At 40.7% G+C, this 24,298-nt stretch overlaps 1 protein-coding gene across 41 annotated transcripts in view; it reads left to right on the forward strand.

The window, feature by feature from the left end:
* The window catches only part of PTPRD (protein tyrosine phosphatase receptor type D), a 1,673,772-nt gene that overhangs the window by 1,285,269 nt on the left and 364,205 nt on the right, over positions 1-24,298 (forward strand). For all 41 annotated transcript variants that reach the window (XM_065549568.1, XM_065549595.1, XM_065549566.1 and 38 more), the window contains one exon: positions 2,001-2,168. In XM_065549568.1, the coding sequence (XP_065405640.1) occupies positions 2,084-2,168 (85 nt within the window). In that variant the 5' untranslated portion in view covers positions 2,001-2,083. The remainder of the gene's footprint in view (positions 1-2,000; positions 2,169-24,298) is intronic.

Consider the following 24,298-nt stretch of genomic DNA (forward strand, 5'->3'; position numbering starts at 1 on the left):
GGAGCAGCAAGGGCTTCAGATTGTGTGTTGGGAGCGATAATGAATGTCACCTGGGGCAGAGACAGAACGTTTGGCACTACTGGTATATGTGTTTAGAATGAATGGGATGGTGTGTCTTTAATAACTGCAAAACACCTTATCTTCTCTTCTGAGCCACTTGCATGCCATATTTTGTGTGTTTCCCTTTCTCTTACAGACTTCCTGTAGATTCTGAAAAAATGCATTTAAAAGCCTTATTTCACTTTTCAACTGGGAAGTCGGGGGGGGGGGAATACTTTTCAGTGTCACATTGGAAAATAACTTAGCAAAATAGTCTTGTGCAGGTCGTTGTCTTTCTCTTTCCCTGAGCCCTCACTTTTTTTTTAATTACCAACAAACCCTCACTCCCTACCCCCAAGGCATATTTTATGGCTCAGACATGAACCTCATTGGCCATTATATTTCCACTGTGCTTGTTTGCAGATATCAACTTGAAGATTTGCATGGTACAAAGATTGTGTCACCCCTTCAGTCTAGTAAAAGCAAAAAAAAAAAAAAATCACCTCTTCTCTGAAAGTGCAGTTCATACATCTCCATCTTTGTGATAGCACTGAAGCCATTATGTAACAGTTGGCCGTGATACGCTTGCACAGACACAAATTGAGTCCGACAGGACTGATGTCTCATGGACTTTGCTGTCATTTGAAATGCTGGCATGAAGATGGTAGCGATGAAAGGGGGGAGCTGGTGCCTTCAGCACTTTGCCTATGAAGATTTCTTAGATTCATATCTCTTGATAGCGGTAGCTGATTCGAGAGGTAGTTTTACAAAAGAGATTGATAGCAGCAGTAGATTTCTAACATCTGGTCATCTTTTTTTTTTTTCTTCCTTGAGTAGATTCTTTCAGCATTGCACTGTAGTATAAAATAGGCTCTTCATACCACCCACAAGTCTGTAAGATCCATCAAGTGGAATAATTAGTATAATTCCTTCCCTCCCTTTTGGTTTTTATCTTCACTGCATGGAAGCTACTCAGGCAGGGTAATGAAAAAGAGAGTATCTGTTTTTCTTATTGTGTTTGAGCTAAGTTTCAGACCTACCAAAGTATATAACTTACAACTCTTTTGAAAAGTAAAATTAAATTTCAGTGTTATTTTAGTGACACAGTCAGGCTATTTTGGGATATCTCTAATATTTCCTCTCAGAGGGAAGCATTTCTACGTTCTGCAATTTCTAATACTTCTTGGGTGGAATGGATTTAACAAAGAGTAAAATGGATTTCTTCTTAAAGGCAAATGCTTAAACTGTATTGTTCATTAGTTCTTATATAACATGTTAAATTAAACTGACTGAACTGAATATGGGCTCTTTATTCATGATTTCTGTATTGCATAATTTAAATATACAGGAAAATCAGAGAGGAAATGTAACCTTTTAGACATGTGGGACCAAAACTGAATATGAGTTTTGATGTGTTAATATGGGGGATCCAATATGCTAGCATTGCAAAGCTGGCATTAGGAATAGTCTGAGAAGCAGATTTAGCCCTGTCATTCCTACCTGATGCCAGGAAAGCAGCTCCCAATATGTCATTTGTTAGTGGACTTTTATCCTGGACATTGAATCCTTTCCTAAACCCTTCCTTACAGTATCAGTATGGCTCATTCTGGTGATGTATTTAACTAATAGTTCATTAGAAACGACAATTCATTCTCATGATATATTACTCAAAATGCAGTGCTGAGCCGGCAAGACAAGACCCAACACATGGGATTGGTTGATCTGAACATGGGAGAAGAAAAGGTGTGCTGGGGACAGGATGCTCTATGGCTCCAGCATTCTGGCTTCAGTGCTAGTAACATCTGCAGCACCTCGCTACCTTCAGTGTACTACAGTCTCCTGAAGATTCTTTGTATTTTTAAACTGTTTTGCCCCTAACTGTAAATATTGGGAAAAACAAAACCAACCCCCCTAACCATATTTTGTTCTCTCTCTCTTTTTTTCTCTCCACCACTCCACAGGCTCTGAAAATACTTCATCAGAAATTTCAGACCGGACAGACTCATAGTGGCTTCTGAGCCAGTGAGACCGAGGCTGCCAAAGCATGCTGGTGCCAAGCTGTCGGATGATGCACGTAGCCAGGCCAGTGGTGGTGCTCCTGTGCTTTCTGCTTTCTGCTGATGCTGAAAGTAAGCTTTACTATTCAATGGTGTTGAGGTTTTAGCCATAATGAACAGTTTTGTTTTCAGCTAACAGTTGCTGAAGGCCTCTGAATAAGTCTCCTTTTCAGTAAATCTTAAAACTCTCTGAGATCCTCTGTGGCTCACAGCCAGTATTTGAACAGGTTTGTTTATGTGACTTCCTTACCATTTTTCCTCCTAATGCTCCTTTTCTTAGTCATCTAACAGTTTCTACTGTTCTTTTTCTTTTCTTTTCTTTTTGCCAGTTAGTTGGTAGAGATAATATTAGTGAAATTATATAGGCAAAATGAAGCCTAACCTTGCTTACCAAATGGCAAACATCAGTTAGTTCCATTAGGAACTTGTTTACTTCCTTGGATATTTCCTTTTAAGTTTAGTAAAATAAACAATAGACTGTTGAGTCCAATTAAAATTCCAGGCACTTTGTAGCTGTCACAGCAGCTGTTCTAATGTATTATTTCCGACAGCTGTCGTGGAGTACAGTATTCAAACAAATCAAGCAGAACTGACAACTTTGGTCTGAGTGGGTAGTGTAGGTACCTAGGTTCTGTGTATTGGACTCATTTTATGATACTGCAAGGTTTTGGTCAATTAGCTTACCAATTAATGAGAAGATAATATCTTCTTTTTAACTGGGAAATAATTAGGCCTACCTTGTTTACATGTGTTGTTTTTCCCAGCTGTCCTGTGGCTTTTTGCAGAAATGATATACCAACAAGAAAAGCCACTTGTGTCTGCCTGTTGACAGGCTGGTTTACTACAAGCTGTTCAGTTCACTTGGTACAGCAGCATTTTTCTTTTGGCTCTTCTTAGGACTATTAAAACATCAGCATTCATGAACTCTGGCCCCCTTCTGACTTTAAAGTGGATTCTGATCTCCCTTACAACTATGAAAACACAAAGGAGCAACTCCGTTGAGATAAATAGAGTTACAACAGAGTAAAAGTGGTGTGAGATCAGAATCGGACACTGTTTTAGTGAGAATTCATTCAGTTCTCATTAAGGCTGTTACTAAGCTCATTGTGGACTCCGAATTACATTGATATAGCAGCTCTTAAAACATGGAAATGGAAAAAAAATTATTAAGGCTCTGTTTTCTAAATATAGCACCATGACATTAAAATACATGAAAAAACAAGCATGCGCAAAACATACATGTTTGTAGAGTACTGACAGTTGAGATTATTTGGGTTGTTTCCAGACAGTTAATGACCAGCTGGGATAGTTGTGTCTAAGGTGAATCCAAGGACATTTTAAGACTTTAGCCAGCAAATAATTAACTGGAAAATAGCTCAAGCACTAGACATTTCTGCTGTTTTAAAGCACCATCTATTTTAAAAGACAAAATCTATGCTTAGTGAACAATAGATTTTAGAATCTGGTATTGCTTTTCTGTATAAAATGCCAGAGTACTGTACTTCTGGTGGAGCTGAAGTGAATTTGTGTGTGTGTTTATATTGCTTGTTCTTTACCAATCAGATAACAATTGGCAAAAGGACCGCTGCACTGCTCTTCTCTTTTATAAAGTTTATGAGAGAAGGGAATATACTCCACTGAGGACTAATGTAGGATTTACTTTCAAACAGGCTGTACTATAAAAGCACTTGAATAAGGATCTTAATAGTGCTTTGAGATTAGCTTTTCAAAATTATTGTGTTCCTCGCACATGTCTTTAATACTTAAAACAAAATGTGGCAGTAGGCTCTTAGATGTTGTGGCAGGAGGTTGCTTTGTTAATAAGCATCTGTTATTAGCATGCATCAACATGCAGATTAAGGGTTGTAAAATTGTGCTTTAGGATTAGGATGAACTTTTGTAGCAGTTATTGTTGTTAATCTTGGCTAGACACTAAGGAATGACTGTGATGGGTAGAAAAGTGATGCAAAAATAAAGATTATTCACCTATAACTAGAATTATTGCAGATGATTTCTGTAGAGGTCAGACACATCCCAAGAGTGGGAATCTGCAGAGGCCCTTTAAAGAAGATGCTTATCACATGTTTAGTTTCTTTGCCTTTTGCACACTGGTTTATACCATATTGTTGCGTCATTGCTCATTAATATTTTCCTGTGATGGTATTGGATATCAAATGTGTCCTGATTGCTCTCAACATAAGAAAAAAATCCATCATGTTTCCATAATTCCTTAAAAAATAATCCACAAATCAGCCATAGGCCAGCTAAGTTCTATGACAGAGGAACTGACAGCTGATCCGCTACCCTTTCTGGAAGGTGTCCCTATAGTTAACGGGCATTACCAGACAGAATTTCAGGGAACCAGGGCAGCCAGCCAAAAAGGGATAAATTAAGTTAACCACATCTTGGAGGGGTTGATAGCATTACCGTATCATCTACTATTATTATGCACTAAAGTATTTCTTCTAGTGGCAAACAACAATAATGGGTAATAAAGAGAAAAATTAGTATGTTTAGATCTGAATTTAAAAGGTTTAAAAACAGGAAAAATATATTTTTTATATCAGAAGTCTATCGGACATATATCTAAAATGTCAGTATCAAACTAGAAATGGAATCATTATGTTCTTTAATTGAGAATTTGCTTCTCTAAGGGAAACTGAAATTCCTGAAACTAAATTCAACCATATGTATACTAGCCATGATTGTATCCTGGAGGGTCTGAGATGACATTCAAGAGTAATGAATGGTTGGATAATTGTATTAAACAAAATAATATTTTTGGTACATGTGTTTTAAACATTTCCCTTTATGATCAAAAGGGGTAAAACAGAATTGGGCAGTATAGCTTATGTTTTGTTTTTTTATGGGGGAAATGCAGTTTCTAACCTGTACAATTTGAAATATTTAGTTTATTTAACTAAGAACATTCTAAAACATTGCATGTTTCTTTAGCTTAATTTTCCTTTACTACTTTTTCTTTTAAATAAAATATTTACTTTTACTCCAAAGTGGAATTGTGATACAATGAAAGGGAAATATGCTATGACTAATGAATGTAGAAAGTGGATAGATTTTTAGCAGTAGTGGGTGATCCTAAAAATGATCAGTTCATATATTCAAGCTTTTATGAGAAGAGACTTTCATCTTAGGTACCCTCTACTTCCTGATTGCAGTCTGGCTATAGATATAAGGTCTGATCCTGCCAAGTGGTGCGTGCCCACATTTCCCAGTGACTTCAATGAATACTAAGCATGCTTCGTACTTCTTGGGATTGTCCCCACAGTGAGACCAACTCTTTGCTACTTAATTGCTTCCTCTTCTCAGGTCTGGCTGGAGCAAGGCCCTGCAACACATGGGGGATAGGGGAGGGGAATTTAAAAAGTTAACGTAACATTTTGGTCATCTGAATAGGTGGGTTCAAGTTTTGGCTGAAGGTTTAAGTCCGTTTTAATCTGATCTGAATGGCCCCTTAGTAACGTTAATGAATGAATGAATGTTAGCTAGATGCTCTTAGAGGTGTATGTCTTGTTTTTAGTGAACTTTGACTGTCTAATCTGAAGAAAAAATCCCTGTATGTGTGAATCTATAAATGTTGTTCCCCTTCCATTTAGTCCCTCTCCCTATACAGTTAAGAGTGAGATTTTTGAGTTTCAAGTAGTTAATGTGCACAGACTTTAAAAGTGTGTGTCATTATATACATACAACCAATGCAAGTACTGTTGACACATATTTTATTTAAAGTCTTTCTATATCATGAACAATAAAATATACAGTCTTATTCTGAATGAAGGAATTTGGCTCCACTTAGTCCTGCAGTTAACGTTACTAAATACACAATCAGTTTAGGTGGATGAGGTAATATCTTTCATTGGACCAACTTCTGTTGGTGAGAGAGACAAGGTTTCGAGCTCTACAGAGCTCTTCTCCAGGTCTGGGAAAGGTACTCTGAGCATCACATCTAAATTCAAGGTGAAACAGATTGTTTAGCATAAGTAGTTAGCACATATTCTAAGGAACCATTCAAGGTAGAAACAACAAGGAGTCCTTGTGGCACCTTAGAGACTAACAAATTTATTTGGGCATAAGCTTTTGTGGGATATAACCCACTTCATCAGATGCCTGGAGTGGCAAATACAGTAAGTAGGTATAAATATACGGCACATGAAAAGATGGGAGTTACCTTAAAAAGTGGGGGTCAGTGCTAACGAAGCCAATTCAATTAGGGAGGATGTGACCCATTACCAACAGTTAACAAGAAGGGGTGAATATCAACAGAGGGAAAATTACACTGCATATAGCTTACATTTGGGCAGTTCCCTCAAAATGAAATAAAAGCATTTTATGGGAACTGTACTAGCCTATCAGTCCACTTTCAGGCCTTTTTTTTTTTTTTTTTTTTTTTTTCCTATTTGGCATTTCCCCCCCCCCCCTTGTTTAGTTGGGTTTATTTCTCTTCTGATCCTGTGTGCAACTAACAAGAAGCCAGGGGCATTTGTGGACCAGGTCAGGAGCAACACTGAACAGACTCAGAATCACTGAGCCCTGTTCTATACCGACATGTCTCCAGGAAGCAGTGTCTGCCCGTTCTGCCTTCGGCCCCAGTGCTGCTCCTCCAGGCTTAGCGGAGGAGTTGGAGGGATGACTGCCTGCTGTGCTGCTAATCCTCTTCTTTGGGCTAGGGTAATGGGGGTGAGACTGTCTGCATTGCTGTCTGCAGCTGCTATGACTCTTCTTTCCCTAGCCTTTGGAAGGACCTACCTCTGTTGCTGCCCCATGTGAAGGTTGCTCACAATCGCAGACAACTGGGGAAGGAACCTCATTATAGCTGGTCAACACTTGTCTGTGAAAGAGTCCTGTGCGGGGGGGGGGGGGGGGGGGGGAAGGGGGATGCTCTTGTCCTCTCTGCTCTTTACCATTACCCAACACAGGGGTCTGAGGAGTGCAAAGGGAGTCCCATCATTCCTTCTCCTATTGGTTCAGGGTTGCAAGACCTTGTGGAAAATCAAGGAAGTGGACAGGGATGAGGATCCCTCTTCTTTCCCTCCTGCTAGCTCTGGTGTTCTCCCTATTCCCAATGAGGTTTCTAAGAGTGAAAGAGGCTTGCTTCTGCCCTGGTCTGGCAAGGGGGTGGTGGAGGGTCTCCAGCCCTGTTCCTTCCCCTTAGTCCTATGAAGGAGGAACTTTCAGTTTTATCTGTCTCCTGTCCCCATGGAAGGGTCTAGTGGGCGATTCTACTTTAGTTTTGTTACACCCCACCTCTTTCCCATTCATCTTTCACTAGGTTCTGCTGCAAGGCCAAGGGAGTGAGAAGGGGAGAAAGCTGGCCTGATCTTGCTACTCCCTATGTCTCTCTTCCAGCTCTGTGCATGATGCAATAGGGTGAGGGAAAGGTACCCTTCCCACCTTTGTATGGAGGTTCAATGTGTGGGACCTGGTCTACGCTACAGAGTTAGGTCGAAGGAAGCCACCTTAAGTCGACCTGTTAATGTATGTGTCTACATTACCGGGTCCTTTACGTCAACCTAAGTTGCCTCTGATGTCGACTTCTGTAATCTACCTCTGCGAGTGGTGTAGTGCTTAGTTTGACTGCGAGGTAGTGCAGACACAGAATTGTGTAATTTGACTTAATTGGCCTCCAGGTGGCGACCCACAATCATCTCATCTGTGACCACTGTGGAAACCACTCTCAAGTCTGCTGCACTGCAGCCAGGTACACAGGAAACAGACCCTCCCTTGCTAAAGCCCCAGGACCTTTTGAATTCCCATTTCCTGTTTGATCAGCATTGGGAGCATGCCAGCTTGAGCACAGCTGATCATGGAGACTACACGCCCCAAACATGCTCCAGTTTGGTCTCCACAGGAGGTGGGGGATCTCATCGCTGTGTGGGGAGAAGAGCCTGTGCAGGCAGAGCTCCGATCCAGCAGAAGAAATGCTGACATCTATGCAAAGATTGCTAGTGGAATGGGGGATAAGGGCTACATGAGGGACACACAGAAGTACCGTGTGAAAATAAAAGAACTTCAAGCGAACCAGAAGGCAAGGGAGGCAAACAGTCGTTCTGGTGCTGACCCCACACATGCTGGTTCTACAACGAGGTGCATGCGATTCTCGGGGGATTAACGTGGACACCTCACAGGTGTGTGAGTCTAGAGACCACAAGGAGGAATATATGTTGGATGACGAGGAGGAGAATGGGAGACGGGCGAGTGGTGGATCCATTCACCCCAAGAGCCAGGAAATATTTTTAACTTTGGAGCTCTGTGGGTCGCAGGACATCGTGGTGGCCGACCGTGATGCCAGGGAAGGCACCTCTGGTGAGTATACAGTGAAAATGAAAGTCCAGTTAAACTTTAGCGGGCACACACATTCAGTGGTATTGGATGTTTACTGTGAAGAAAAAGCGAGGTGCTGTGGTTTTCTGCTTACAAAAGGCCGCTCCAGCTATGCAGCGGGTGGTCCCCGGAAAAAGATCGTTTATGTGGACTGGGATAGCCAGGGAATCTGCCATGGATATCTGTAGGAAACTTTCATGGAGGGACTCTGCAATCCTTTGTAGAAGGTTTCTGGACAGGCAGTCTTATTTCTTCCTCCATGGTAAAACACTTTCCCACGCAACTCCTGAACTAATTCTACTGGCATCATTGTGGTACACAGCATAGCAGCATAAGGACCCAGACGCTTGCAGCATCTCCTTCCTTTCTGCCTCTGTTACCCTCAGGAGACTGATATCACATAGGGTCACCTAGGGGAAATGGGGAAGTTCTCATTAAAAGTGCTCTTACATGGAAAAAAAGGGCATGTAGACCCACCCCACCCACCCACATTCCGGATCGCCAAACCACGCGGCCACTAATGTGCCTTTACTGTGTTCAGCATGGGTTGGCAAGTAGTTTAAAGTGGCTAATAAGGGACTGGGGTCTCACATGAGAGATTCCGCAATTTGGGAGTGAAAACGTTCACCCCGCCCCGTTCATAAACAGCTTTCCATGGTGCTATGGGGAAGGGCCATTGTTAAACTAGGTACCTGTGCTCCCGACATGAGCCTGCCATAAAGTTCATTAAAAGTGCAGTCACCCATCACCTGGGGGAGGGGGGCTACTCACCATGGCACAGTGAACGGTTACGGATTCTGATTGTTATGGCTTGCACCTAGCGTAATAAGGTTTAAAAAAAGAAAATGGTCTTGCTATGGAAACATTTTATTCATATACAATGTCTCCTTTATTTTTTCCCCTGACTGACAGCTAGAAATGTGTTGGTGGGTCATCAACACCTGAAAGCAGACGTTTGCTGATTAGAAGGAGGAGAAATAGAACGTGGGAGGACGTGTTCACCGAGATAATGAATGCCTTCGGGACAGCTGACACAGAGCTGAGAGCGTGGAGGATTTCACAGTCCGAGGATTTCACATGGACATGGAGAACAGGAAAGCTTCCAATGAGAGAGAGATCGTGTGGAGCAGAATGAGATGCTTCCGATTATGAGGGACCAAGCAGACATGTTGAGGCATCTGGTTGAACTGCAAGAACAGAAGCTGGAGGGTAGAGTCCCTCTGCAGACCCTGGTGGACAGCCAGCCAGCATCGCCTGATGCAGAATCATCCTCCTCCACGCGTTCCATGAGGTGTGGGCGAAAAGTCCATTATCCCTTTCACTTAACTTGAGGGGAGGGGAAGAGAATACAAAGAACGAGGCGCCCATTCACAGACCTTTGATGGTCTGGATTGTGGTGTTGTGTTACACAGCTGAAAATGTTTCTCCTGTTCCAACTTTACAACCCCTTTTCTCCAACGTTACATTTTCTTTCTGTTCTCCTTCTTTACTTATGTTTGTTAAATAAAGTAAATGGATTCAAGAAATAAATGTTCTTTATTGAATAGAAGCAGTGGGCTTGGGCGGGGGGTTGGCTTTACAGGGACAGTGATACAAGCCAGGTCATTATTGAAATGGCTTTTCAAAGCCTCACAGATACACAGCACCCCTTGCTGTGCTCTTCTTATTGCCCTGGTGTCTGGCTGCTCAGAAATGGCTGCCATGCGATCTATCTCAACTGCCCACCCCTGCAGAAAATTTCCCCCCTTTTTTCACAGCTATTATGGAGCACACAGCAGGCAGCTATAACCATGGGGATGTTCTCCTCACTAAGTAGACTTTGTAGACTTCTACAGCACCCTTTTTAAATGACCAAAGGCACATTTCCTTCCTGCTGTCCAGATGGCCAGTATATAGCTTCATGAGCCATGGGAGCAAGGGGTAGGCTGGGTCCCCCAGGATAACTATAGGCATCGCAATGTCCTCAATGTTCATTTTGTGGTCTGGAAAGAGAGTCCCACATTGCAGCTTTTTGAACAGATCCGAGTTCCTAATGATGTGCACGTTATGAATCTTTCCTGACTATCCTACACTGATGTCAGTGAAACACCCCCTGTGATCCACCAGCTCTTGCAACACCATTGGAAAGTGTCCCTTTCGGTTTATATACTCTTTGGCAAGGTGGTCTGGTGCCAAGATGGGGCTATGCCATCTATCACCCCTCTGCAATTAGGGAATCCCATCCCGGCAAAACCATCCACTATGTCCTGCGCATTTCCCAGACTCTCAACCCTTCATAACAGAAGTCAATTAATGGGCCTGCAGACTTGAAGCACAGCAGCTCCCATGGTTCTGGTCGATTTACCTACTCCAAATTGATTCCCCACTGACTAATAACTGTCTGGCGTTGCAAGCTTCCAAATAGCGATCGCCACTTGCTTCTGCACTGTCAGATCAGCTCTCATTTTTGTGTTGCTGAACTGCAGGGGAAAGCTCTGCACAAAGTTCCTGGAAGATGGCCTTCTGCATTCGAAAGTTCTGCAGCCACTGCTCGTCATCCCATACCTGCAAAACGATGCGGTCCCACCAGTCAGTGTTTGTTTCATGGGACCAGAAACGGCACTCAACAGAGTGCAGCTGCTTTGTGACTGCCATCAGCAACTGTGCATTTTTTTTTTCAATGGCTTGCAGCAGGGCTGCTTGCAGGACATAGCTATGTTCCGCGTGGCGGACCCTACTTTGGCTCTGGAAATACTTCAGGAGAAGGCGCAAGGGTTTGAGATGCTCAAAGCAAGAGTGCACAGCTGAGTAGGCTCCATGATTCCAGGGTTATGACGTACGCACAGTGGGTTTAAGGCGCGAAAATCATTGGGTTGTTTGCCATTGATGTGAGGGAGGGAGCAGAGTGCATCATGGGTGCCGACGCAATGTTCCCATTCTCCCCTGCGACAATGTTTTAGTCCCATGAGGCGTTGCACAAACTTCCCAAAACATAGTGTGGCAATTTGCACTTTGGAATAGCTACCCATGATGCACTGCTTTGTGCATTGATGCAGGCGCTGCTAGTGAGGACGCACTCCATCGAGACAATAAGCATGATTTGGCCCTGCACAACAACTTCATTAATTCGGGGGCTTGAGGTTGAATTATATAAAAGGTAACTTAATTTTGTAGTGTAGACAAGCCCTGGGAGAACAATGTCCTCCTTCCCTGGCTCTATGAAGGAGTTCTAAGCTGCTCCTATTCCCCTCCCACAGCAATTCAGATCAGGGTGAGAACGCCACTAGCCACATCTCTGCCCTTCTCCAAGGCTGCTGCAAACCCCCAGCAGTAGAAACTCACTTTTTCAGTGTGACTATCAAACACACTGTTGGAAAGTCTGGGGAAGAAAATGCACAAGAATGCACCCAGAGATGTGCACAATACCAAACGTGCTATTGTATGAGATTATGGTATGACACTGGCCATCAACTCAGAAGTGAAACTGGCTGCCCCTGAATGAATAAAGTAAATAAACTGTGGGGGAAAGCAAGCTGTTTTCCTCTAATCTCTTTCATTTATAGTAATCTCAGGTGATACTTATAACAATGATAGCTAAGAAAAACCTCAGACAAGTGTGATTTTTGAGTTGACAGTGTCCCTTTAGGTTTAGAGTTTCTCTGCCTGGAAAAAGATGTATTGTAGCAGTTTGTTCAATTGCTAGGGAAACAAAATAGTAAATCTAGCTCTCCTCGTTCAGAAAGGGGACTGTGCAGGTTCATCATGTTTCTCAATGGCCACTTTGTTCTAGTTTCTATTGTGCAGATGGAGGTTAGATTAAAAGACAACCTTGTATTTTTCCACTAAGACATTAGTAACATCAAATTATTTGTAACGAGAAAAATATTTCAGCTATTTCTGTGATCGTATAGTACTGCTCTTGTTTTTCTGTCACTTTCTGAATTAATTGAGCCCCCAGCAGAGCAGTAACTACCAAAAACATGTGTGTTTCAAAAACATCTTGTGGGGTTTTTTTTAAACAAAGGAATATGGTATTCTATTATCTCTTTCTGATGTCTGTAATGATGAGGTGTCAGGGTAAGCACTGAGCTAGAGGAAAGGAGGTACATATAAAATATCTGTAACTGATCTCTCCGAAGTCTAGTTTAAAAAAAATTTAAGGGGGCTGTTAAGTGTTGTACTGTACTGTACTGTACTTGTATGGTAGCATTAAATATCCTCTACCAATGTTTTCCCCACATTATTTCCTAGTGATTTTTATCAAATTACTACAAATTCTTCCCCCCCCCCCCCCACCTGAAGAAGATGAAGAAAAAAAACCTGGCAGCTCTTCTGCTGAATTAGTCAGTTTTGTGATGGATATGACAATTTCCTGCATATCACTGGGAGACTTTACATATTAATTTTAAGTATCTTTGGGGTCAATTGTATTGAATGCAGTTTATATATGATTGTGAGCCAGGAATTGTGAGTAATTACATGGGGGAGAGTAACCACAGCTCCTCCAGGAATTAGGAACAGTGGGAGTTGATTATGCAAATTCACTCAGGTCGTAACACCTCCAGAGAAGTACCAGCACATGGAGAGCTCATATATACTATTTCAAATTGTATCCTTTAGAGACTAACAAAGAAAGGACTTTTGAGTAAATAGCCTGAGTTTAAATTGACTCAAGGTCCTCTTTCTGATCCATCAAACACACAGGACCTTCTGTCCGGGTTGCGGGGGGGGGGGCAAATCCTTGTGGAAGGGTTAGAAGGACTTGACCTACTATGGTCACATAAGACTGATGGATATAGCAACAATTATTGTTTTTAATATGTTTTCTCTGTAATGCTTTCACCTTAAGAATAAATGTGCTTGCTTATAAAGAGCTCTGTGATAACTTGTAACTGCTGGCAGTTACACTGTTCCTAGCCTTCAAGAGAAAGCAAAGTGCAGACACTGGCCTTGGTTAGGCAGTCTGGCTTGCTGGATTATCACAGTATAGGCAGGGAATTCTGCAACCTGGAAAAATCCCAGTCAGGATTGAGTGAGGTCTCTGCCCAAAAAAGAGTCAAGGGCTGGGAGCCAGAAACCTTTAAGGGGGTGCCCTTGGAGGACCATGGAGGGGGAATACAGGTGCAGTTACTTTGAACTGTGACAAGTGTGTCTTAATTCCTTTCCTTCATCCTTGGCAACCTGGGTTTTGTTCTCTCTTCTGAGACAACCAAGAGGGGGTGGAGGGTGTGATTGAGTTCTATAAAATCATGACTGGTGCAGAGAAAGTAAATAAAGAAGTGTTATTTACTCCTTTTTATAACACAAGAAGTAGGGATCCCACATGAAATTACTAGGCAGCAGGTTTAAAACAAACAAAAGGAAGTATTTTTTCACACAACGCACAGTCAACCTGTGGAACTTCTTGCCAGAGGATGTTGTGAAGGTGAAGACTATAACAGGGTTCAAAAAAGAACTAGATAAGTTCATGGAGTATAGGTTCATCAATGGCTCTTAGCCAGGGTGGGCAGATGGTATCCCTAGTCTCTGTTTGCTAGAAGCTGGGAATGGGCAAGAAGGGATGGATCACTTGATGATTGCCTGTTGTGTTAATTCCCTCTGGGGTCCCTGGCATTGGCCACTTTCGGAAGACAGGATACTGGGCTAGATGGACCTTTGGTCTGATCCAATATGACCATTCTTGTTCTTATGACTTTGCTCATCCCTCCTGTGTTGAGATATCTCAGTGTAGCTTGCAAGGCACACTCCTCATTCCATCCTGGAAGCACAGTGGAAGCAACTACAGGAGACTGTAAAAAGAACAGACAAGCAGAAACATCAATAGCAAATGCTCAGTTTGTAGTAAATTTACTACCTCCCCCACCTTTGGTGCCCTTCTGAGCAATATGCCAGTTCTCATCCCCTTTGTTCCCTGAGTGGGCTCCTACTGTATATGCCATCAGTTGGGCTCCTACTGTATATGCAACAACTCGAGAGCTGTTTTAGGTCTTGAGTAGACTAGCATTTGGAAATGTTAGCTATCATGTTGCTAGCTAACACGTTAACAGCATAATGCAGACAAAACAGTGCTTTTAACATGTGTTAAACTGATGGAGTTGCAGACCAGGCCAAATCCTAGTCTAGGGAAGGATGCTAGCAATCCTATCTACATTTCTCACTCAATTTGCCTACGGGATTTTCTTTATGAAATAACACTAAATTTTTTTTCTGTTAAACATTCACACTCCTCACACAAAAGCATTGAAGTTCTGTTTCAAGATGAGCCACATTGACACAATACTCATAGAACAATTTGACTCTAGAACTTTGTGACATTGAACTTTGACTGCAAGGAGATTATAGCAATTATTGCTGATAACAAGCAATAACAAGTACTGTAAAATCCAAAAATAAAATCTTACCATTTTTAAATAGTTAATATCATTTTCAAGATCATCTGTCTTCATCTTTTAGTCTTGATATCATCCACTGTATGTCAAATGCAGCTCTTTGTTTACAGTGCTATTTCTCTGAACATTGGAGACAAAAGTGTGGTGTTGGAAATAAGTTTTAATATGGAGTGGTGTTTCTATTTTCGGGGGTGGGGGGGAAACAGCTTTACATTTTGCTTTTATACTTTAAAAAAAATTTAGATGCTTTTTACAGTTCAACCCTAGGACATTTTTCAGTTGATTTTATGAAAATTGCTATATAGTATTGTGACAGTAATTTTATACTGCAGTTGTTAAATCTGACATTAAAATGCCTCATGTAAAGCACTTGTATTTTCAGTTTTCAAAAAGTTTTCTTTTCAGTCAGAAATGGAACAGGCTATTACATGAAACCATTTTTTCATACTGCTCTACAAAGTGAGGGCCTTGGAATGCATATGAAGTTCAAGACAGGAAAATCATGGGAAATGAAAATGGTATGCTGATTGTTCTAAAGGCAGTGACTCAGTCATGGAAACAATGGAGAATTCAAGTGGTTGTGTAAGCCAAGACTTATCAAACAGTTATTTTGTCATGACTTTCAAAGTAAATTTGAATTGCATAGTTCAGTCATCCTGATAAGATTCCTAGGGTGGACATAATTACTAAAGTACCTGACATAAACTTCCTGGTACTCATAGCTAGATTTACCACTGAGGTATCCAGTTGTAAGGCTTCCAGTAGGGTATCACTCATCCATGGCAATACACACAAAGGTAATTAGCTTACAGTACCATATTAAAGATTTGCTAATATTACCTCCCACTTAACTTGTTTACAATATTAACCCTTAATTCATTTCATGTAATTTAGAAAGATGTATTTTACTTGGAGAGGAGATAATTTACCCTTTTTTTCAGTGCATACGCCAACCACTGACAGCAGTAAAAAAAAAAAAAACAACCTTCCATATAGGTAGATTATTCCATAGTCATCTAATATGGGTTTTTTGCATCTTCCTATGAAGCATCTGTTGCTGGCTATTGACAGAGACATAGTACTGGACTTGACTGACCACTAGTCAGATACGTTATGGCAGTTGCAATGTTCTGTCTGTAGCATATTGCTCAAGAATTACATTTCATTACAACCAGACATAAGATTAACTAGAGTGTGGATAAAAGACTTTCTGCTGAAGCAGTTTGGCGGGTCGGGGAAGCAACATAAAGACTCCAGGCAATCTTAGCGAACACCAGGGCATATGAAATCATTAGGAAGATTGCTGTCCAGTTTTGGCCTGCCGTGAATAGTTAAAGGATGACTGACATACTGGGACCTCATTGTAGTAAGTAGTATCTTTTGAAGCCATATTCATCAGTTAAGTGGCTCTTGGAGAATGCTGATGTTCTTCAGTGTTCAGCCTTTTAAAATTTTCTGAACATACACAAAACTTTAAGATTTTCCACTAGGTTCATCCAACTACTGCCTGGATTAAGCAGGTGCAATATCTACAGAAGTCTGTGATCCAAAATCAGTGGTAATATGAACAGCAGAGTAAGTTGTATCTCAATTTTAGGTTCATAATTTGGGTGTAAGTAGCAAAGAAATATAAAGCACCAATTTGTTATTCAGTGGGTGTGCAAAAGAGTGTAATTTACATGATAATAGGTGTAAGGGTATCATAGGCAAGTTTAACATATAGTAGGCCTTCTCTACTTTAACATTTAAACTGAATTAGAAAATGAATTTAGACGTAATCACATGGAATGAAAATTGGTTGATGGACCATAAACAAAGGTTAAAAATTAAACAGCAATGTATTGAGGGAGGCTCCAACATAATGTCACACATTGATGGGTGATAGGCTCTGTGTTTTCAGTATCTTCATTAATGAGTTGTTTTTGGAAGGATTAAAAGAACACAGAAATAAAATGAGAGAATAACGCTAAATAATATGGTTTTAACTCTGTACAATCTACTTATCTTTTGCACATCACCAGTAATAAATGCTGATGATAGATAAATAATATCTGTCTCTCTAGAGCTTGAAAATATCAACAGTCAATAAGAAAATAAGTATAATTTTGTAAAATGCAATATAATAAATTAGGGGAAAATAATTAAAATCTCCAATCACAAAGTGAGATGGAATACCACACATGGAAAACAGTAATTTCAAAATTTTAAAAAAGTCCTAATGAGTATTGGTAGGCAACAAATTAGATATGGGTTTACAATATAACACTATATTTTTGAATGCATATACAGAAGCATCACCATGTACACCGCCAAGGTGATAGAAAGTCATGTTATGCTAATAGTGAGTCCACACTTGAAAATAATACATTAATTTCTGGGATATCATTATTCCTGAGGGGAATTTTGCGTCCCTGCACATGCACAGAATTTATGTCCCCTGCAGATTTCTTCGCTTCCCCACAGAAGACTTTCTGACGGGGAAGCAAAGGGAAGCCACAAGTGCGGTCCTGCGACTCTTCCCAGCAGTATGTTTCGGGGGCACAGGGCAGCCAGCAGAGAGGTAAATCACTGTGCAGCAGGAGGCAGGACCGGGGAAGACTCAGCTGGTGGCTCCGACCCTTCACCAGGCTCAGCTGCTAGTCCCAGCTGGAGTGGGGAGGACAGGACTTCCTTTTCCCCTGCACTGCATCCGGGGCTGTGTCAGACCCACCCCCAGATTTCTCCCCCGCTCTGCAAAGTCCCCCCTCCCTCCCACTTCCTGTACCCATTGCTTCTCAGCTGCGGGGGGAAGGATCCTGTACAGGGAGCTGCTCTGACATCCACCCAACCCCCATTCATCCAGATCATCTCATACCCAGACTCTCCAGCTGAGTCTCACCCTTCACACTCAGAACCCGCCCCCCACCGAGATCCACACCCCCTGCACCTGAACCACCCCGACAATCCATCTGCACCTGGGTCCCCAGCCCACCAAGCCTCAACCAGCTTCACCTGGATCCCCACCCCACTGAGTTCCACTGAGCCCCACTCCCCCAGCATTTGGACCTCCCACTAACCCCTCCCCCCAACTCTCCTGCTGAGCTCTATCCACCCACCCACCCATACCCCCTCCTGCTGAGCCCCAACCACCTTTATGTGGACCCCCCTGCAGAGTCCAATTACCGTTGCACTCAGAACCCCCCAACAAGACCCTGTGCATCTAGATCCACTCCCATTGGATCCCCCGCTGAGCTGCCCGCTCCCAGATTGCCCCAAACAGAACCCTCTCAAACCACACCTGGATCTCCCCACACTAAGTCCCTCCACACTTTGATCCTGCCTTGCTGAGCCCGCCTGCCCACACCTGGTACACCTGGCACAGATGGGCATGTCTCTGGGGTGTTTCAGGGGCAGGCCTGGTCCTTGCGCTGTGTCAGGGTTGGGTGCAGTCTCACCGCTGAGTCTGTGTCCCAGGGTCGGGGGAGATTCCTCATCTCTGTGCAGCCACTGGCCAATACTCTTCAATGCCATGCTGGAGCCTCCACATTAATTTGACAAATTAAATTTGTAGAATTTTAAAATTGTGCATAGATTTTTTTTTTATTTTTTTTGGTGTAGAATTTTTATTTTTTTGGTGCAGAATGCCCTCAGGCGTAGATATCAAAAAGGCATTATCCATGAGGCAATATTTCAGATAATTAAGGGCCCCATCCTGCAAAATCATCCTCATATGAGTAGTCCTTAATAACATGAGTAGTCCCATTCAATGCTTTCCTTATGGTTTAGCACCATTAGCCCTTTAATATTTTTGTTGATTTTTTTCTGATCTCCCTCCTATTTGAAAACATTTCTTTTTTTTTGGTATCCCAGAAATAAATGGGCAAAACTGCCCTTTGACTGAAGTGGCACCAGGATTTCACCCAATGCATTAGCAGCAGGTTAGACTAGAATATCTTGAGCCAAATCCTATTTATTTTCCTTGTGCAATTAGTCCCAATACTTCAGAGGCACTACTTGCATGAGAAAGGCAAGCGGGATTGACTTTTTCATATCTATGATTCTGTGAAAATCATTAATAAATGTTTGTTATCTAATGACGTGTATTATAGGAACAGTGAGAAAAATGATAGCTGAAATTTTGACCATGAATTATTCTTGAACCTCTTAGGAAGGTGTCATATTTACTATATCAAGCCTTGTTTTTCAGATTAAATCCAAAAAGGATATTCCTAAAAAATATGAACAACAGTGTGTGATTACTATTTAAATTAAGTGTCCCATAAGGAATTCATTCAGATTCAGTGAAACTTATTCTAAAGTATATTAAACATCAATTTGTTATTAAAGGCATGTTTATTAAGGGTTTAAGTACTGTATTCATGGAAATATATTTATTGTATACCTATTACAACCTCAATAAATGTTTTTAATCAATAGATATTTAATTAGCATACATTAGGTGCAGGAAACAAATGTCTCTTTGATTTAATAGGGCAATAATTGTACATCAAGTACCAATTGACTGTTAACACCATATTATATTGGTTTTGAACATCTATGAAATAAAATATGTGTCCATTATTCTACAACAGGAACTGTGACAGAGAACGCAATTTTAATGCAATAATTTTAAATGCACATATTACAAAATGATTATTGTTATTGAGCTGCATTTTTCTGTCAGATTGTAATTAAATCTCAGGAAGTTTTGCAATAAACAATTTATTTTATAAATTATGAGGTTATGGGGTTAAATATATTATCTGCAAATGTTTTTATAAAAGACTTCATTTTAAAGTATAGAAACCAAAAACTACTACTATTGTTATGTTTTTCCTTTTGTACTGCTCTCTTTCCATTCCCTAAAATTTGTATACAAAACATCGACCACCTCCTGGGTTGAACTGGTGTATGTTAGTTATCAGCTTGATATTAATTTTTACAGATGAATTATAGACTTCTAAAACAGTACTGTTTAATAGAAGTGCCAGGAGACTCTTTACTGTAGTGATGGGAAAGATGTTACTATGTTAAGGTTAGTTTTTAGCTTTACATATTTTTAAAAAATGGGATTTTCCCAAGGCAGGAAATTTTTAGAAGACCGAAAGGTGTTTCCCCCCGTCCCCTTCACTGTAATATGTTATGATGCCTGTCAGTGTTTGACAGATTCTTTTTTTTTTTTTCAATTCAGTGGCTCATTTTCTGTACTTCAAAAGTAAGATGAATACTTGTGAAATTTCATGATTGAGTTTAATAAAGACAATGGATAAGTGTTAAGTCTTGGAATTTAGACAGTTAAGTGAAGATTAAGGGGTCTGTATCAACATGATGCTTAAATCTTTCAGGTGTATTCTGCTTGTTAAAAAATGTCGGACAGTTAAAAAATCTGTTTATAATTATGTTAGCCATAGTTAAGTTTTTTTAAAGCATGTTTCCATTATAAACTACCATCTCCTCCATCATCCTTTCTGAGTCCAAATGGGCATATAAAAGGAGGGGCAGAGGAGAAATTTTAGCCAAAATTTGAAGTGAATTTGCTTAGCTGATTCTGAGATGTGGAAGTTTGGATAAGTAGGCAAATTGTTATGTTTCTTTATCACATCTTGAAAATAAGAGTGAGGTCTAGTAACTTCAAATGTAGTTTTGCAGAGCACTGTTTCATGCCATTTTTAAGAAAGGCTGGTACGGATTTGGGAAATTAGTGATGAATGAGGAGTATCAGAATAGTCTGCGGTCTGATGAACATAATAAAATTGTCTATTGATTGGTGGAGACCTAACCTTCCATGGTTTTTTTTTTTTTTTTTTAAAGGAGTCTTGTGTGATGTATGTATGGTTAATGTATAAAATATGTTATTAAAATGTGTTTAGCAGATAGGGCTTAAGCCTAGACAAAGGAATGTGATGCTACCTGCTTGAATGTGTCTTCAATATAAACTGAGCAAGGAGTAAAGTGACCAGATAGAAAGTGTGAAAAAATGGGACTAGGGTGGGAAGTAATAGACGCATAAAACAAAGCCCCAAATATCAGGATTGTCCCTATAAAATCGGGACATCTGGTCACCCTAGCAAGGAAAGACCATGGACATACATTTCCATAAAAGCTGACCCATTTAGCAAGTGGGGGAGATGGCCACTTAGCTATCCCAATGGGGGAGGAGACTGCAAAATATATATAGCTTCAGCTCCCTGGTGGACACAGCAAGCTGAGCCCCCATGAGGGCTTCCTGACTTTGAAAACAAAGATAAACTCTGACAATATAAGCGGGGGAGGGGAGGGGTGGGGAAGGGTGGAATGGTTATATTCCTTCAATGGATTGCATCTCCTTGCTGAATTCACTCTCTGAAGCCAGAGGAGACAATTTTACATTCTAAAGACTCAGTGGTTTATAAAATAACATCCACCCAATATCCACTGCCCATAACTAGTCTTCCCAATTTGAATTCATGGGCTCTACTGCCGTATTTGTCTTCAACTACTCCTAATATAAGAGATGCCAATTAAAAAAAAAAAGCCTATTTTTCCAAATAGTGTGCTTTCCACTTGTTGCCAAAAAACAAAAACAAAACCCCACCACCTTGTTGTGTTAGAGTCTAAGATCAAAAATGGCTCCTGGCTCTGGAATCCTCCCTCACACTCTCTTTCATGCCATCACAATACCAACTGACAGTCTCAGTTTGGCTGGGAAAGTCCCCGGTTCTGAATATCCATCCTGGGCAACAGATGTCCCTCTCAGTGTCCCTGGACTGCTGGCAGGCTCACCCTATGCTTCCCATTTCCTCTCAGAAGAATTAGCAGCTCAAGTTACTCTGCTTCCCCCCTGGCTTTTCACCCTTGCCAATAAAACAACTAGTGGCTGAGGTTCAGCGAGGGATGTCTTGTTCCTGGACAGGACTGTGCTAACAAGAAAGCATATGTGTCCTTACTCCTGCTGTTCAGCTGAGCTGTGCTCAGTTTCATGAGGCATCGCCATGCCACAGCTCAGTTCCAGCAGCAGTTGAAGCACTAGCTCCAACAGCTGCTGTCCATCCAGTTCTCTACAGCACAAGAATTGTGTCCCCACTCACTGCCTACCATGCAGTGACTCTTGGCCTCCAGGTGTCTGCCTTCTGTCTCACACAGCTCATTGATGCCCTCCTTCTGCAGGCTCCTTAGCCCCCAGCCATGTATCCTTCTTTGCCCCCAGCCATGTATCCTTCTTTTGGCCCCTTTTAGCCCTTTCCCAGCCCACCTATTCTCCTCTCCTCTCCCCATTCTGCCTCCTGCTAACTCCTCCTCCCCTCTGGCAAACACCAGTGCCATGATTACTTTGCATAAATGTCCCAGGGAAATTTCATTTGAAATGTTAACAACAATGACACAAAAGACTGAACATTTCAGCAAATTTCATCTAAGTTGTGGAGATATACAAAGAACCATTGTGGGGGGGGGGGGAAAACCTTAAGCATTCACAGCCTTGCCCCTCATTCCATGCAGATGTGCTTCATTCCCCATTTCACTCCCAATTTTTGGAAAATTTTTAATTGTTTTTGTTTGAGAAGAGGAGCAGAATATCTTCAAAAGTAACATATGTCCTTGCATGCTAAGACAGATTGACAGACAAAGAACTTTTTCTTTTTCTTTTTCTTTTTTTTTTTTTTTTTGCTGACACCTTGAAATTTTAATGAAGAAATAAAGTGTGAGCTCTCATATCTAACATGAAAAAGAAAAGTGGCTAATTTTTTTCAGTTGTTGAGACCATAGGGACCCTCACAAAGTGGATTTTGCTTTTATTAAGTTTCTGTTCACCTTTTCTTCCAAAAAACGGAGGGGCTTGAACTCTGAAACAATACACCATTTCCCCCCTCTTTAAAGTCTTTCTTCTTTTTATATTTATTACAAGTGGAAGTAAGAAAATAAAACTTGTTTATTTTTTGTTTTCTGCATATTTTGCATCAGTTTCAAATGGCCCCATAGCAGACTAACTTGCAGTTGCAAAAGATTGCTAGTTTTGAAAGTTTGTTTCGTCAGTGCATATTTACTATTTTTTTTAAGTAGGTTTTTGCTTTTCATTTCTACATGACTATGTGGTATTATAGCCTTGACACTTTGTTTTAACAACCCATGAAAGGAATTTCATCTTCAAGGTCCCATCCTAAAAATAGAAAGTTTGGTTAAACCTAATTGATTGTAGGCTTGCTGTTGTTCATTATCTTAATTAGTCTAGGTAATTAAATCATTAATTGATTGGAGTTGATCCCTTGCTAAGAAACAGTAAAGCTTAGTGCTTTTCCTGCCTGATCCCCTAAGACCTGCCATTTCAGTTCTTCATGCAACTCTTCATTTGTGGTATTTGTGCTGTCAAGAAGCATGAAGTTGTGGCACAACACTCGCTCTCCAGCATGAGCAGCAGCAGGAGGATTAAACTAACCCGTGGATGTGCTTTCAGAGAAACCACTGCTTACGAGACTCGCTTCACTGAGATAGAAATACAATAGCAAGCTGACTGTGGCTAATTAACATTGGACAATGAACCATGTAACAGGAAGTTCATTATAAGATCAACACTGGCTTTTTTAAAAAAAAAACAATAATTTTCATTGTGCCTGGTTATGTTAGGCACTCTGCTGAGGATGTGGGTTTCAGTTAAAGTGTTTTGGGTACAGAATGACTGATATGCTGTTACAGTGATATTAGGTTAGACCTTTGCGTCTATGTGTAGAGCACTGGTGTTGAACAATTACTATTCATCTGCCAAATTCAGTGACTCAGAAATGATCCCTCAACTTCTTAATTCACACAGTTTCAAATCAGGGTCTGAGAGTTCAGAGCTACTTAATTAGTATTTGCTGATTTACTAGTGAGTTGGCAAATTTGTTCCTAACCAGACAGTCCTAAAATACGTCTAGTAAATAAAACAGTTTATCAGAGTAGAAAGTTCTGATTAAAAATGATGATAAACAGTCTGATAATCCATGTGTAATTTTTTTTTTTACAGAAACTTAGTTTTGTCTTGCTTCCCTGGATTACTTTGGACATACTCATGATTAGCATCTTTCTTGTGTTCATTACCAAAGAATGATGGCAATGGAGAAATTGATATATTTGCTTTTCTAAACAGACATATTTAAAAATTAATATCTCAGTCTGAAAGTACTTTACAGTGTTAATAACATTGTGTTTCTACTGTTCACATTAAATTATAAAAGTAAAATAGTATGAAACCTAGAGTTTTATACTGTCTTTAAGGAAATAGTTGTGAGAATGGGAGTTGTATATGCTATGGAAGACCTTTAGAAAGACAATTCTCTTCTCTTTTTAGTTGGGGGGGGGGGAGAGTAAAAGTTGTTAATAGATTATAAATATAAATATAAAGTGAATAATAGATTATTGCTATTGCGTAAGATGCTATTGGCATCTTAATATGCACACAGAAAAACCAAGATAGAACCTTTAAGTAATGCCACAAAGTATCTATGGATATAGAGGAAAAATGAGTAAGAGAACCAGGCAGCTTCAACTAAACACATTGAAAGCTTG

The sequence above is a fragment of the Chrysemys picta genome, chromosome 6 (genome assembly GCF_011386835.1).
Source record: "Chrysemys picta bellii isolate R12L10 chromosome 6, ASM1138683v2, whole genome shotgun sequence".
Classification (NCBI taxonomy): Eukaryota; Metazoa; Chordata; order Testudines; family Emydidae; genus Chrysemys; species Chrysemys picta.